Raw genomic sequence first — 16,936 nt, forward strand, 5'->3', positions numbered from 1 at the left:
GTAGTTTTTCAGAGTATGCCCACTGGTGGACCCGGCTGGAACAAACTTGTATGCTGACCCCAAGACGAGCCAGAATCTCCGCCTTTAGCTGGGGGTACTCACGGGCCTCCGTTTCACTCAGGTCGTAGTAGGCCTTCTGCGATTCACCTGTCAGGAACGGTGCCAGGACATCTGCCCACTGCTCAGCTGGTAACTCCTCTCGCTCAGCTACTCGCTCGAACACAGTGAGATACGCCTCCCCGTCGTCATATTTTGTAAAGCCTTCTGCACTGCAGCCCGTGCGGAATGCTGGACAACCGGGTACCCTTGCAAACCAGTATGGGACCCCTCAGTAGTCGTCGCTTGCGGTGCTGCCATAACGCCAGAAAACTTTTCCATCATCAGCTGGAACATGGCTCGGGACTCTTCCTGCTGTTGCTGGAGCATGGCTTGCTGCTGTCGTGACCTCTCCTCCTGTTTCTGGAGCATGGCTTGCTGCAGCTGTCGATTAGCCTGGGAATCTTCCTGCTGCTGGCGGGACCTCTCCTCCTGCTGCTGCAGCATGGCTTGCTGCAGCTGTCGATTAGCGCGGGACTCTTCCTGTTGTTGCTGGAGCATGGCTTGCTGCTGGCGGGATCTTTCCTCCTGTTGCTGGAGCATGGCTTTCTGCTGGCTAGATCTCTCCTCCTGCTGCTGGAGCATGGCTTTAATAAAGTCCTCCATCTTGGCTTCATCCTGCAATTTGCCTGCTGCTTTCACCCAGGCCATGCAATGTTGCAGGATGTAGCAAGCCTTTCCGGTGTGTGTCTTTTGAACTGCCCGCAATCCGAAGCACCATATGTGGGAGATTTGGCCCAGTAGAGTCTGAGGTAGCGGGGTGTTGGGATGCAGTTCAAGACAGTGACACCAAGGTACAGTCCAAAACAGGTCTCGCCTGCGTTTATTGCAGCAGCAAAACAAAACAGCCTTTTAGAGATGAGCGAGTATACTTGTCCGAGCTTGATGCTCTTTCGAGTATTAAGGTACTCGAGACGGCTCGTTGCTCGGACGAGAATTTCCCCTGCTCGAGATCGAGCATTTAATTTAAAAAACACAGTGAAGAACAATGAAGAATAGAATAAAAACAGTGAGCACAGTGAACACAGGATCATTTAAGTGAAAAACACAGTGAAAAAAACAGTGAAGAATAGATTACAGATGTTCGGATGTTCAGCTTACTTGTCGGAAGATACGCGCGAAACGGTGCAAACAAAATATTATGTGAAGAATACATTGAAAAACACGGTGAGCAGCACAGAGACACCAGGGAGCAGCACAGAGACACCGGGGAGCAGCACAGAGACACAGGGGAGCAGGACAAAGACACCGGGAAGCAGCACATGGAGACACCGGGAAGCAGCACATGGAGACACCGGGGAGCAGCACATGGAGACACCGGGGAGCAGCACATGCAGACATCGGGGCAGTGCATGGAGACATCGGGGCAGCGCATGGACACATCGGGCAGCACGGAGACACATCGGAGCAGCACATGGAGACACCGGGGAGCAGCACATGGAGACACCGGGAAGCAGCACATGGAGACACCGGGGATCAGCACATGGAGACACCGGGGAGCAGCACATGGAGACACCGGGGAGCAGCACATGGAGACACCGGGGAGCAGCACATGGAGACATCGGGGCAGTGCATGGAGACATCGGAGCAGCGCATGGACACATCGGGCAGCACGGAGACACACCGGGGAGCAGCACATGGAGACACCGGGGAGCAGCACATGGAGACACCGGGGAGCAGCACATGGAGACACCGGGGAGCAGCACATGGAGACACCGGGGAGCAGCACATGGAGACATCGGGGCAGTGCATGGAGACATCGGGGCAGCATATGGAGACATCGGGCAGCACGGAGACTTCAGTGGAAGAAGAGGAGCGTATCTCCCGACAAGTAAGCAAATATGCAGAACATCTGTAATCTATTCTTCACTGTGTTCTTCACTGCGTTTTTCACTTAAATGATCCTGTGTTCACTGTTTTTATTCTATTCTTCACTGTTCTTCACATCTGCTAACTTGTCGGGAGATAATATACGTGCGGAACAGTGAAGAATAGATTGCAGATGTTTGCATACATCTGCTAACTTATCAGAAGACATTCTTTTTCAATAAATAACACATTTTATTCCCGAACCATGGTCCCTTTGAAAAATGCTCGAGTCTCCCATTGACTTCAATGGGGCTCGTTATTCGAGACAAGCATCGGGAAAAGTTCGTCTCGAATAACGAGCACCCGAGCATTTTAGTGCTCGCTCATCTCTACAGCCTTTACATTCAGGCATTAAACAAACAAAATCCTACCCGTCAGGGTGCTAACTAAACAGAGTTTCTCGAACTCGCCACTAGTACATAAAATAAGTCGCTGCTCCAGGCACAGAGGTCAGGGCTGTGTGCTCTCCAGCCTCCTTTCAGAGAGACAACACTCTCAGCTCTGCTCAGCGGCTTTATGCAGGCTGATTAGGCTGCTCCCACCACCTGTGTCCAAGGTGCTGGACAAAACAACCTCAGCACTATACATACCGCCCATCCACAGTTAACCCCTTCAGTGTCTCACAATATATATATGGACAGTGCACAGTACTACTTCTCCTGTATATATATGGACAGTGCACAGTACCACTTTTCCTGTATATATATGGACAGTGCACTGTACCACTTCTCCTGTATATATATGGACAGTGCACAGTACTACTTCTCCTGTATATATGGACAGTGCACAGTACTACTTCTCCTGTATATATATGGACAGTGCACAGTACTACTTCTCCTGTATATATATGGACAGTGCACAGTACTACTTCTCCTTTATATATAAATAGGCAGAGCACAGTACTACTTCTCCTGTATATATATGGATAGTGCACAGTACTACTTCTCCTGTATATATATGGATAGTGCACAGTACTACTTCTCCTATATGTATATGGACAGTGCACAGTACTACTTCTCCTATATATATATATATATGGACAATGCACAGTACTACTTCTCCTGTATATATATATATATATGGACAATGCACAGTACTACTTCTCCTGTATATATATGGACACTGCACAGTACTACTTCTCCTGTATATATATGGACAGTGCACAGTACTACTTCTCCTGTATATATGGACAGTGCACAGTACTACTTCTCCTGTATATATATGGACAGTGCACAGTACTACTTCTCCTTTATATATATATAGGCAGAGCACAGTACTACTTCTCCTGTATATATATGGATAGTGCACAGTACTACTTCTCCTGTATATATATGGATAGTGCACAGTACTACTTCTCCTGTATGTATATGGACAGTGCACAGTACCACTTCTCCTGTATATATATGTACAGTGCACAGTACTACTTCTCCTGTATATATATATGGACAGTGCACAGTACTACTTCTCCTGTATATATATATGGACAATGCACAGTACTAATTCTCCTGTATATATATGGACAGTGCACAGTACTACTTCTCCTGTATATATATGGACAGTGCACAGTACTACTTCTCCTGTATATATATGGACAATGCACAGTACTACTTCTCCTGTATATATATGGACAATGCACAGTACTACTTCTCCTGTATATATATATATGGACAGTGCACAGTTCTACTTCTCCTGTATATAAAGTTTAACAGAATATAATAAATGAATATATCCTGACTAGTTTCCAGATTGTAACATGTTGGGATTCAGATCATGTATGAACCTGGAGGTTCCCACAGCTTCATCCTGTGGTAGGGAGACCTTGTGCCAAATATGGAGCATAAACAAGAGATAAGAAATGGTCAGACAGTATGAAGCCGCACTTGCACATAGACCATATGAACTACTGGCTGTAGCTGTGACATCTCTTACATATTTTATGGAAGTATCAAAAAATACAAATTGGTACTATGCTCACAAGCAATTATAAATATTAAATACATTTTATTAGTTATGCAAAAAATTATTAATAACAGCAAATTTATATAGCATGGTAGTTGTACAATGGGAATACATGATTAAAAACAGTGCATAGCCACATATAGAACAAGCAAAGTGCCATAGGGAATAAAATGAATCCGTATGGAGTAGGAGACCTAGTAACTAGAGGTAGAAGACAGCTATATACAAGCCTTAGCTTGCTAACATGGACGGCTCTAAAACAATACTAGAAAGTCATTACCATACCAGGATACCGGGTGTGCACTGTGTAGCCCCAACACGTGTTTCGCCCACTGGCTTTCTCAAGGGGAGTCAAGACTGGGGTCTTGACTGGGGTCTCAAGGGGAGAATAGCCCCAGGGTCCTGGATAGTTAGATCAGGTTCAGGCTGGGGAAAAGCTCCAGGGTCCTGGATAGTTGGGTCAACTTCAGCCTGGGGAAAATCTCCAGGGTCCTGGATAGTTGGATCAGGTTCAGGCTGGGGAAGCGCTCCAGGGTCCTGGATAGTTGGGTCAACTTCAGCCTTGGGAAGAGCCCCAGGGTCCTGGATAGTTGGGTCAGGTTCAGCCTTGGGAAGAACTCCAAGACTCCCCTTGAGAAAGCCAGTGGGTGAAACACGTGTTGGGGCTACACAGTGCGGTATCCTGGTATCCTGGTATGGTAATGACTTTCTAGTATTGTTTTAGAGCCGTCCATGTTAGCAAGCTAAGGCTTGTATATAGCTGTCTTCTACCTCTAGTTACTAGGTCTCCTACTCCATACGGATTCATTTTATTCCCTATGGCACTTTGCTTGTTCTATATGTGGCTATGCACTGTTTTTAATCATGTATTCCCATTGTACAACTACCATGCTATGTAAATTTGCTGTTACTAATAATTTTTTGCATAACTAATAAAATTTATTTAATATTTATAATTGCTTGTGAGCATAGTACCAATTTGTATTTTTTGATACTTACATTTTGGGGCACAGGATTTTGCAGTGGCATTTGGATTTGGTGCCCATATCCTTAGCTCCCCCATCTGTTGGATTTGATATTTTATGGAAGACCAACCCTAGAATATCACTAAAAGAGGCCGGAATTCATAACCTGCAGACCCAACAGATTGTAACCCCCTAATGCAGGAAAGTCATGCAAATAAAAATAAAAGTCTCTGATAAAGATAAGGCTCATCAAAGATCATCAAACTTTTATCTGGGTCACAAAATAGTCATTTGCTGAAGGTCAAAAAATTACAGAACTCTTATTATGGGACTAATTTATTGAAGCATTTTGCAGCTCTGAAACTTTTGGGATTTACTTCACATATAAACTTGGAAACGTCAGACCTGCAGAACCCTGGATAGGTAGGTCAGGTTCAGGCTGGGGAAGAGCTCCAGGGTCCTGGATAGTTGGGTCAACTTCAGCCTGGGAAAGAGCCCCAGGGTCCTGGATAGTGGGGTCAACTTCAGCCTGGGGAAGAGCCCCAGGGTCCTGGATAGTTGGGTCAACTTTAGCCTGGGAAAGAGCCCCAGGGTCCTGGATAAAGGGGTCAACTTCAGCCTGGGGAAAAGCACCAGGGTCCTGGATAGTTGGATCAGGTTCAGGCTGGGGAAGAGCTCCAGGGTCCTGGATAGTTGGGTCAGATTCAGCCTGGGGAATAGCCCCAGGGTCCTGGATAGTTAGATCAGGTTCAGGCTGGGGAAGAGCCCCAGGGTCCTGGATAGTTGGGTCAGGTTTAGCCTGGGAAAGAGCCTTAGGGTCCTGGTTAAAGGGGTCAACTTCAGCCTGGGGAAGAGCCCCAGGGTCCTGGATAGTTGGGTCAACTTCAGCCTGGGGAAAAGCTCCAGGGTCCTGGATAGTTGGATCAGGTTCAGGCTGGGGAGGAGCTCCAGGGTCCTGGATAGTTGGGTCAACTTCAGCCTGGGGAAAAGCTCCAGGGTCCTGGATAGTTGGATCAGGTTCAGGCTGGGGAAGAGCTCCGGGGTCCTGGATAGTTGGGTCAGGTTTAGCCTGGGGAAAATCTCCAGGGTCCTGGATAGTTGGGTCAACTTTAGCCTGGGAAGAGCCCCAGGGTCCTGGATAGTTGGGTCAACTTCAGCCTGGGGAAAAGCTCCAGGGTCCTGGATAGTTGGATCAGGTTCAGGCTGGGGAAGCGCTCCAGGATAGTTGGGTTAGGTTCAGCCTTGGGAAGAACTCCAGGATCCTGGATAGTTAGTTCAGGTTCAGGCTGGGGAAGAGCTCAAAGATCCTGTATAGTTGGATCAGGTTTAGGCTGGGGAAGAGCCCCAGGGTCCTGGATAGTGGGGTCAAGTTTATGCAGGGAAAAACTCCAGGAGTCTGGATTGGGGTATCAGGTTCAGGCTGGAGAAGAGCTCCAGGATCTTGGACAGGTGGGTTAGGATTAGGCTGGGGAGGAGCTTCAAGATCCTTTATAGGTATCTGGTTTAGGCTGTGGAAGAGCTTCTACTAATGACTAATGCAAAGTTAGTTTGTAGATAGTACATAATCAAGGATAGGGTCTGAAGTGACGTTTCTCCATTTCTACGCTTCTCTATTTTGACTCATCTTAGACAAAATATGACTCTTCTCTTTCACATGACTTTGAAGGAAATTTGAGGAAAAGGAGAGACATGAGATTTCACATAAAATATTGAATTCTAGAAAGCAAATTTCATACCATAACTGAGGGTCTGGTAGTTTAAAGGGGTAGAATCTGGTAACAGGGGACGATTTGAGACAATTTCGATTTTTTTTTTTCTATTCCTAAAATGCTGGGGCATTGCAGTGGAGAGAGGAAGACATTTATGCAAGACATTTATGCCCTATCCTATCATGTCTATTAGCCATTCCTTATCCTGGGGGCAGAATGTAAAGGCCTTAAAGAACAAGAATTATTACAACCATGTGGTGAGTGTAAACAAATCTTCTTAGTATAGAAAACATTAAAAAAAATTGTTTTTTTAAAAATAATTTATTTCTTCTTTCCATACAGTAGATATTTAGTGATATATATAAGGATCATAGATGGAACAATCTGAAGATATAATACTTAAAGAACTTTAGTTGGCAGAAACGGTGCTGGAGATCCAGGTGTTGTAGTTGCAGGCCTTGGTGTAGACACCAGGATAGTTCCTGAGGGCACAGCCATATCCCCAGGAGACAATACCCTGGAGCTGTCCATTGCAGACCACGGGTCCACCAGAGTCACCCTGACAGGATAGAAAATAGAGTCAAATATTTGTATAAGATGTGGAAACAAGGGCCTTGGACAAATAGACTTATTACTATTTGAGCATCTTAAAAGTTTTCATATGAATTTTTTAAGTAAAAAGGCAAAACTGCCTAATATATCTTAAGTTTTGACCCTTCTTTATATTTATGCATTGATGTTTGCTGCAAACTTGATACATAGCTAATCCTGCACATAGCGATGAAGTGGGGACAATTGTATCCAGTCTAGACCATGCTCTGTGAGCTAAAACTCTGGTCTGATCCATTGTAGAAAATAGAAGGGGGATCTCTGCAGCTGCTGTGAATGTGTCTACCTCACAGAGGATGTCTAGATTGGAGATACAGTATACAGTTTTTACAGAGCTCCAGGGTCCTGGATAGTTGGGTCAACTTCAGCCTTGGGAAGAGCTCCAGGATCCTGGATAGTTGGGTCAGGTTCAGCCTTGGGAAGAACTCCAGGATCCTGGATAGTTAGATCAGGTTCAGGAGGTGCTGCACCTCCCTAACTCTCTCATCTCAATCTATCACTCAAACCGGACTCTTCCATCTGCCAATTAAGTTACATTAATCTCTACCATAACTTGAACCTCTAACTCACGTCTCTAGGACTTCTCTTGAGCTGCACCAATTCTCTGGAATGCCCTTCCCTGGACTATCAGACTAATATCTAATCTCTAAAGTTCCAAACATGCTCTTAAAACCCATCTCTTTAGGCAGATCTCTTTACTAACTCAAACTGTGTCATGTCTGTTATCTGGCAAACACCTGATAGACACCAAGTTCCAGGCTTCTCTGCAGTCCCATTGACTTTGGACTTTGTAAATAAAATGGCGGCTGATGGCTGGTTCATACAGTAGCATTTTTATTTATTAAATTATTTTATTCTGTACCCTTCAAAAAAAAAGGCTGGACCATTATACCAGCTCTTATTAAAACTCTTGTGTCACCCCCTCATCCTCATAGACTGGATGCTCTTGTGATCAGGGCCCTCACTCCTATTCTTCCAACATAAAATGGAATCTCCAGAAGTTGTACAAAAAGACAGCGTCATCCTCCCAGAGCAGGTCATATAATATAATACACTATAGAAATAATAATACCACCAACGATGGAACATTTACCTGGCAGGAATCCTTGCCTCCCTCCAGGTATCCAACACAGATCATGTTGCCGGTGATCTCTCCGGGGTAGGCGTTGCTACACTGGGCAGAGGTCAGGATGGGGGCGTTCAGGCACTGGAGGAGGTCGGGGTAGTTGGCTATGTAAAAAAAATGTAAAATATATTAAAATTATATATATAGGCAATTTTAGGTCTTATGCGGCAGCATTGGTGCAGGTGTGAAAGGTGCAGCTATATTACTCATTGTGCTAGTAACTTACTTCCACTGCTCAGGGTGTTGCCCCATCCGGAGATCAGACAGCTGGTGCCGGCGCTGGCGCAGCCAGAGGCAAGAGACACAGCCTTGACGTAAGAGTTGAGGGTGGCGGCAGAGGCCAACTTGATCAACATGATGTCATTGTCCAGGGTTCTGGAGTTGTAGCTTCCATGTCTGATGACCTTGGCGGAGTTGATGAACTGCTCGGTACCTTCACTGGTGGCGATGTTGTGTTCTCCCAGTCTGACCTGAAGGCTCCTGGGTCGGGACATCGGGAGAGTTAGAAGAAGAATTTTGACAAATTAACAAATAGCTTGTAGGTTGTAATAAGCATCAGTCTCTGTAATATTAACCCCTAGCCGGTGGTTTTTTTCAACCCGAGAATCCACTTTTATTTGACAAAGACAACGATCACCCAATATCGTTGAAGGCCTCCTGAGTAATCTGATATTAACAGCCCCAATATTTGGAGGTATATAAATAAAATTTTGCCTATGTGATAGGGAAACTTCAAAAACAAAGGCTTTACAACCTCATAAAAAGAAAAAAATGAAAGGCTATATGATAGGTGGGGCCCTTACAGATTATGGATTGGGGCCCAGAAGCTTCAAGAGTAAAATCTCTAAATGTAGCTATACAGCTTAACTATACCTTCAAATAAATGTAACCACATCTAGTCATGTGACTTCTGGCCAAGGTGTCATGGGACATGTAGTTAACATACCAACTGCCTGCAGACCAGGAATCCTACTGTGAAGGAGTCTAACCTCTTCTAAGATAAGTGTTTGCTTTGTAACAGCCAGAAGAACATTATTCTTCTACGGTCTGAAAGTGTTGGGAATGACTTCGTAGAGTTCATTTAGGACTGTACTTACGACTTGTAGCAGTGAGCAGCAGAGATGACCCAGAGGTTGTTGATCAGAGCTCCTCCACAGAAGTGGTAGCCGGAGTTCAGGGAAGCCTGGTAGGGGACAGAGTTCTTGGTGCAGGTGTAACCTCCTACGATCTTATCGTCATCCTCAAAAGCAGCTGCAAGTAAAGAACATTGGGGGTCATTTATCTTTATTTTTCTTCCTGTTTTTTTGGTCTTTTTTGAGACATATTTTGGCGCATTGTAATTTTTGCGCCTTTTTGGGGACATTTTGAAATGTCTGCTGGATATTTGTTTTTCTTCAGTAAGACACATTTTTCTTCTATTCCAGATGTGCAAAATCTCGCAAATGACACATATCATTTTAAATTGTCTAAAATTTGTAACATTTTTTTTTGTAACTCCAGACTAAACCATACTTAAATAGGACCTGTCACCTATATAAAAGGCACTAGGAGCTAAGGCAGCTTCTAGTGCTGGTCCATTTTTAGCAGTGATACACTGCTAGCTTTATTGGTACCCTCCGATAACGCTAGTAGACACTACCACGAAGTACAATAGGAACACTGGACCACCCTCAAAGTGTTCCAGCGTATTCATGAGGGGGCGGTCCAAGGCGCTGCCTCTCCCCCGGACCATAGGCCTGGGCCCCTCCCACTCCATAGACCAGCGGTGTCCTAGTCCCACCTCCTCATGAATCAGACCGCTTTGAGCCCAGTCCGGTGTTTCCATTGTACCACTCGGCAATGTCAGAGGGTTCCCATAAAGCTAGCAGTTTCTCACTGCTAAAAATGGGCTACCACTAGGAGCTGCTTACCTTTTTTATAGGTGGCAGGTCCTCTTTAAGGAAAACTTAGAAAATGAAAAGAAGTGACTTGAGACATTTGTGTGACATTTGTAACAAAAGTCTCAAAAAGAGATCTTAAAAAAAAAACAATTAACACAATATAAAAATGGGAGATTGATAAATTACCAAAGAGGCAGATGGAATAAAGACAAAGAGACAAAACAAACAGAGATAAGATGAATGACCCCTTTGACTACAGCCAGAATAATATCTCATATAGAAAATCTCAAACTTTTAGCCAAAGTGGAACCTCATGGATCTTCTCATGAAGAAGACTCACCAGCTGCTCCGAGGAGCACACAGATCAGGAGGAACTTCATGGTGGATGGGTCTTTGGTGGAGGACGGATGGAAGGAATATAGGTATTTATATGTTTTAGTAATATCTCAACTCCTACACACTGCACAGTCTGACCAATAAGGGACCTTGTCTGTTAAGAAGACAAGTGTACACAGCTCGGAATAGCATGTTCCTCTTGCTGTGTCCTTCATGACATTTTTCTCATTACTCACTTTGTCATTTATCGATTTGTCTTTCCTACAAAGATTTTAAAGGTTTGATAACAATTACATTTAAAACATTTAATTTACAGTATTCTTTCCTCTATTTGCCTTTGTTTGCCACATGTTGTATCGTACCTGAGCATAAGCCGACCCGAGTATAAGCTGATTTTAACACAATAAACTGAGAAAACCCATTGACTGGAGTATAAGCCTAGGATGGGAAATGCATTGGTCACAGCCTCCACCCAGTATATAGCTAGCCAGTCCCCTTCCCCCCGAGTATATAGCCATCCAGCCCATGCCCTCTAATATATAGCTAGCCAGCCCCCTGTTCCCCCATTATATAGCCAGCTAGCCCATGCCCCCTAGTATATAGCCAGCCCCCGCACTTTAGTATATAGCCAGCCTGCCAATGCCCTCTAATATATAGCTAGCCAGCCCCCTGTTCCCCCATTATATAGCCAGCCAGCCCATGCCCCCTAGTATATAGCCAGCCACTGCACTTCAGTATATAGCCAGCATGCCGATGCCCTCTAATATATAGCTAGCCATCCCCCTGTTCCTCCATTATATAGCCAGCCAGCCAATGCCCCCTAATAAATATCCAGCCCCTGCACTTCAGTATATAGCCAGCCTGCCAATGCCCTCTAATATATAGCTAGCCATCCCCCTGTTCCCCCATTATATAGCCAGCCAGCCCATGCCTCCTAGTATATAACCAGCCCCTGCCCATCAGTATATAGACATCCATCCCATGCCCCTTAATATATCGATAGCCAGTCCCCTGTCCCCCAGTATATAGCCAGCCCCCTACCCCCAGTATATAGCCAGCCAGTTCATGCCCCCTATTATATAGCCACCTAGCCCATACTCCCCAGTAAATAGCCAGTCCCTACCCCCAGTATATAACCAGCCCAACCATGGCCCAGTGTATAGCCATCCAGCCCATGCCCCCTAGTATATAGCTAGCCAGCCCCCTGTTCTCCAGTATATAGCCAGCCCCCTGTTCCCCAGTACATTGCCAGCCCCCTGCCCCCAGTATATAGCCAGCCCCTGCCCCCCCCTGTATTTAGCTAGCTCGCTCATTCCCCCTAATATGTATCCAGTTAGTCCATACCCTCCAGTATATACCAAGTAGGCCCCTGCCCTCTGTATATAGCCAGCCAGCTCCAGCATATAAACAGCCTGCCCATGCCCCCCCCCCCAGTATATAGCCAGCCCCTGCCCCCAGTATATAACCAGACTCCTTCCCCCAGTATATAGCCAAATATAGTCAAAACCTAATGTGGGGAAAAAATAATATAATTTTTGCATCACCATTTTCCAAGTGGCATAACAATTAAAATGTTTGGTCTATATAGCTATTTCTGTATGGATCTATTTTTGATTACTTTTATAGCATTTTATGTGGGGCAAGTTAGGTAAAAATCTAAATTTTTTGTACTTTTTAAAACTTTTTTTAGTTGTCCCATTATTTGATATGAACAAGCAAACATTAGATGTTCATAATAATACCCCTAATTAAGGTGCCAGATTAGGACTGTGAAAGGACGAGTTGAAGTTGGGTAGCTGGACTGTATGCTGGAGCTACCCCACCTCCTTGACCTTATCAATGTGGTAAATAAAACGGCTTTTTAGAGAAATGGTGACAGCAATACTATATTAACTAAACAACTATATAAAAACATTGATGAAAGACTTAAAAACTGATCCGTGTGTGATTTGTGGGGAGTTTGGGTGGTGTACTCAGAATATGCCAACTTTATTCAAACACCCTGATAAAGGAAACCCATGTAACATGTATAAACATAGTACAATTGTCTGCTGCTATTTATGTCAATCCCTTCCACCCTGTCAGGCTTCTGGGGTAGTGGACCCAGTGGACCACCGGGGACGATGACCTAAGCTGACACCTGGAACCGGAATCTAAGTGGCTCCCGGTTTCCACCATAGCCCGCTGCAAAGCAGGTTGGACTTGGTGTGGCGTGGTACCACCAGGTCATTCCACAGGTGCAACTTTGTCCGCAGTGGCAGCCAAGGTGTTCAAAGACGTTAAGAAAATCGTAGTCATGGACAGGCAGGTGGTCAGGACGGGTGGCTCGGGATCAGAGTCGTGGAGCGTAGTCAGGAACGGAAACAACAGGAAATCAAAAACCCAGCAAAGAGCACGGAACACAGCTTTCTCTAGGGAACAAGGCACGAAGATCCGGCATAGTGTGCAGGGAGTGGCAGGTTTATATAGAATTCTGGGAAATGGCCAGCGCCAATTAATGGTGCACTGACCCTTTAAAATTTTTTAAGCCGACGAGCACGCTCCCTAGGAGACGGGGATGCACACGCACATGCACATACAGAGGGGCACGGGTGCGACCTGAGATATGGGTTGCGGGAGAACCAGTGACACACCCCTATCTGTTTTGTGATAAAGAAGCCTCCTCTGGAGTCATTACCATCCCTGGTCACCAGAATATATGAGCGATCACATTCAGGTTGGGTTCACCACGATTGTCTGAATGCTCACCCCCACTGGTAACACTGGGGCAGATTTACTTACCCGGTCCATTCGCGATCCAGGGCAGGTTCTCCAACGCTGATTCGGGTCTCCCGGCGATTCACTAAGATATTGCGCCTGATGTCCACCAGGTGTCACTGCTGCGCTGAAGTCTGTCGGAGTTCACCATCCGTTGCTGGGTGCAGGTAAGTGCGTGTCGAGCGACACATTTTAAAAAAAAAATACGGCGGTTTTCCCGAATCCGTTGGGTTTTCCGACGGCCACGCCCCCGATTTCCGTCACATGCATGCCGGCGCCGATGCGCCACAATCCGATCGCGTGCGCCAAAAATCCGGGGCAATTCGACGCAAAACGGTAATATTCGGGAAACCCGACGGAAAAACGCGATTCGGGCCCTTAGTAAATAACCTTCACTGTGTCCTTATAATATTTAGATTGTCTAAGCTTCAGTAACCGGATTCTTTCCGAATCAGGATCCACAACATTGGGATTTTCATTACAGTAAAATGACTTTGTACATTTTACAACATCTAAACAGCTCCATACAGTTTAGGGTATCACACATTTAAGGTTAATGTGTGACCTTTATCCAGTATTGTAGATTATAACTGTGAATGCACCTGATGGCAGACACATAGGGAACACATGGATATCTTATACGGGAACAGATGGGGAATGTCCTTTAGTTGTATCTAGGACAAAGGTAAGGAACCTTTTCTATACCAAAAATGACTTACCATTTCCCCCGCACAGCCTCGTTTGAATGAAAGGTTAATAGGCTAAATCTTTATATCGTGCTCATTAGAAATGAACAAATCGATTCCAGATTGAACCCACATTTCTAAAACATGTTAGATTGCGCCAGACCCAAAACTTGTGATACGTCTTGGGTTGAAGTCAATTAAGCAGTGTTAACACAATTGTAGTATTTATGGATTACCGATATGTCAAAAGGCAAAGGCTGTTATGATATATTGTACAGGGTAGCATGAGAAGTAAAATAAAAACATACAAAAGTAAACAAGTCATCATCAACTACAAAATACAAGGTAGTATATCTTCATCATAAGAAGTAAGGTGCAGAGGAGTGGCAGGCACCAGGGGTAGTGGACCCACTGGACCACCACGGACGATGACGTAAGCCGACACCTGGGACTGGAGTCTAAGTAGTACCCGGTTTTCACCAGAGCCCGCAGCAAAATGGGTTGGACTTGCTGTGGCGTGGTACCACCAAGTCGCTCCACAGGCACGACTTTGTCTGCGGTGGCTGCCAAGGTAAGGTACAGAGTCGTCAGGCAGGACTGTGGTCGGGACAGACAGAACAGGATGAACGTCAAAGGCAAAGCAGGTCAGTGCAGGCAGCAAAGGAGTGTAGTCAGGGACGGAACCGGGGTCACAATGGGATTTCACAAGACAAGTACTAGGTAGAAGGTACAAGCTTCTCTGAGGCATGAGGCACAAAGATCCGGAGGCATGAGGGAAGAGGCTGGCTATTTATTAGATTGCCAGGTGGCCAGCGGCAATTAGCGGCGCACTGGACCTTTAGATCTCTATAAACCTGCATGCGCGCCCTAGGAGGCGGGGACACATGTGCCGGATCGCTGGAGCCAGCGGTGGATCGTGGGCAGGTGAGTGAGCCTGCGGTAATGCTGAGGGGCACAGGGAGGCAAAGAGCAACGAATGAATAAAAAGTAAAACATTTAGTAAACACTTTACTACTACGTAAGAAGGTGAAATAATAATAATGAAAATAATAATAATGTCTAAATGGGAGGGGCTCATTAAATTGTTGAAGTGGAATGTCCCCATTCCCCCCTGAAAAATGTACATATTTGTACACTTACAGCTATACTATTACACACATTTTTACACTCATATACAGTATATACACACATTTATACACTTGTGCACACATATAGGCTATATGCACATCACATATACACACATACAGTGCCATATACAGATTTACAACATATATACACACATTCTGTACATACACACCATACAACATACACATCACAGCATATATACATCACATCTATGTTATATACATATATTGATGTAAAATGTGCAGTTTAATATGTATATAACAGTGCACATTCTCCATTCTTTACTCTGTCAGGTGGGATGCCAGGGCCACCTGAAACTGAGGGTGGTAACTGGGGGTTTATTTAAATAAAATATATTTTTCTCTTTTTTCGAGCTTTAGAATTTCTGTCTTAGTAATTATATAATATTATTTTCAAAAAGGGAAAAAGTCAGCTCACCTCTCCTGCCACATAGCCGCTAGAACACCGTTAGTCCGTGCGAGGATCAACAGGGCAAATCACAGGCAGAAAAATCAGAAAAAAGATCCCGCTGCAGACTGGTTCTTTAAAATATCAATCCAATGGTTTATTTTCAAAATACGATAAAAAATCCAAACAGGCTAATAAAGATCTTGGGAAGGCACACAAGAAGAAATCAGGCAAAGCCTACGCATTTTGAAACTACTACTACTACTTTGCCATATAACACCACCAACCAATCTCCTGTATAAAGCTATCCAGTCACCCCCAGTATATAGCCAGTCAGTCCCCTCCCAGTATATAACCAGCCAGCCCCCCAGTATATAGCCAGCCAGCACTCCAAAGTATATAGCCAGCCAGCCCCCGAGTATATAGCCAGTTCCTGAGTATACAGCCATTCAGCCCCCCAGTATACAGCCAGCCCCCCTGCATACAGCCAGCTCCCACTGTATATAGACAGACAGCTGCCCCTGTACATAGCCAGACACCCCTCCAGTATACAGCCAGCCCCCCCAATATACAGCCAGACATCCCACCCAGTGTATAGTCATCAGCCCACCCAGTATATAGCAAGCCAGCACACCCAGTATATAGCCAGCCCCCTATATATAGCCAGACAGCCTCTCCCCAGTATTTAGCTAGCCTGCCGCCCCCAGGATATAGACAGTTTCCCCCCCCCCATGATATAGCCAGCCAGCCCCCCCATGATATAGCCAGCCAGCCTCCCCTGTATACAGTCAGCCAGGCCCCCTTGTATACAGCCAGCTCCCCCCTGTATACATTCAGCCAGCCCCCCCTGTATACAGCCAGCTAGGCTCCCTGTATACAGCCAGCCCCCTTTATACAGCCAGCTCCCCCTGTATACAGCCAGCCCCCCTTGTATACAGCCAGCTAGGCTCCCTGTATACAGCTAGCCACCCTGTGTACAACCAGCCTGCCCCCCATGTTTACATCCAGCCCCCTGTATACAGCCATTCTGCCCCCTGTATACAGTCAGCTCCTCTTGTATACAACTAGCTTGCCCCCTGTATACAACCAGCCCCCCCTGTATACAACCAGCCTGCCCCCCCTGTATACATCCATTCTCCCCCCTGTATACAACCAGCCCCCACCCCCCTTTTATACAACCAACCTGCCCCCCTGTTTACATCCAGCCCCCCTGTATACAGTCAGCCCCCCCCTGTATACAACTAGCCTGCCCCCTGTATACAGCCAGCCCCCCTGTATACAACCAGCCTGCCCCCCTGTATACAGCCATTATCCCCCCCTGTATACAACCAGCCCCCACTCCCCTTTTATACAACCAGCCTTCCCCCCTGTTTACATCCAGCCCCCTATAAACAGCCATTCTGCCCCCTGT

The 16,936-nt window shown here is 45.7% G+C and overlaps 1 protein-coding gene across 1 annotated transcript; it reads right to left on the reverse strand.

The window, feature by feature from the left end:
- Positions 1-6,954: 6,954 nt before the first annotated feature.
- LOC140105665 (trypsin-like) lies at positions 6,955-10,615 on the reverse strand. Its single transcript, XM_072129670.1, has 5 exons — positions 10,554-10,615; positions 9,431-9,584; positions 8,560-8,813; positions 8,301-8,437; positions 6,955-7,157 (listed from the first exon to the last, which is right to left on the reverse strand). Exons 1-5 carry the CDS (start codon positions 10,591-10,593, stop codon positions 7,008-7,010), a joined length of 735 nt encoding a protein of 244 aa, XP_071985771.1. The 5' UTR covers positions 10,594-10,615; the 3' UTR covers positions 6,955-7,007.
- Between the last annotated feature and the right edge of the window lie 6,321 nt (positions 10,616-16,936).

Source organism: Engystomops pustulosus, chromosome 11 (assembly GCF_040894005.1).
Source record: "Engystomops pustulosus chromosome 11, aEngPut4.maternal, whole genome shotgun sequence".
Lineage (NCBI taxonomy): Eukaryota > Metazoa > Chordata > Amphibia > Anura > Leptodactylidae > Engystomops > Engystomops pustulosus.

Bases quoted from the DNA above. Each gene is read 5' to 3' on its own strand.
- LOC140105665 (XM_072129670.1), bottom strand. From the start codon at position 10,593: ATGAAGTTCCTCCTGATCTGTGTGCTCCTCGGAGCAGCTG. The intron at 8,814-9,430 runs GTAAGTACAGTC...GTCCCGACCCAG, and splicing joins GCTGCTCACTGCTACAAGTC to GAGCCTTCAGGTCAGACTGG. The intron at 7,158-8,300 runs GTAAATGTTCCA...CTATCCTGTCAG, and splicing joins GAGGCAAGGATTCCTGCCAG to GGTGACTCTGGTGGACCCGT.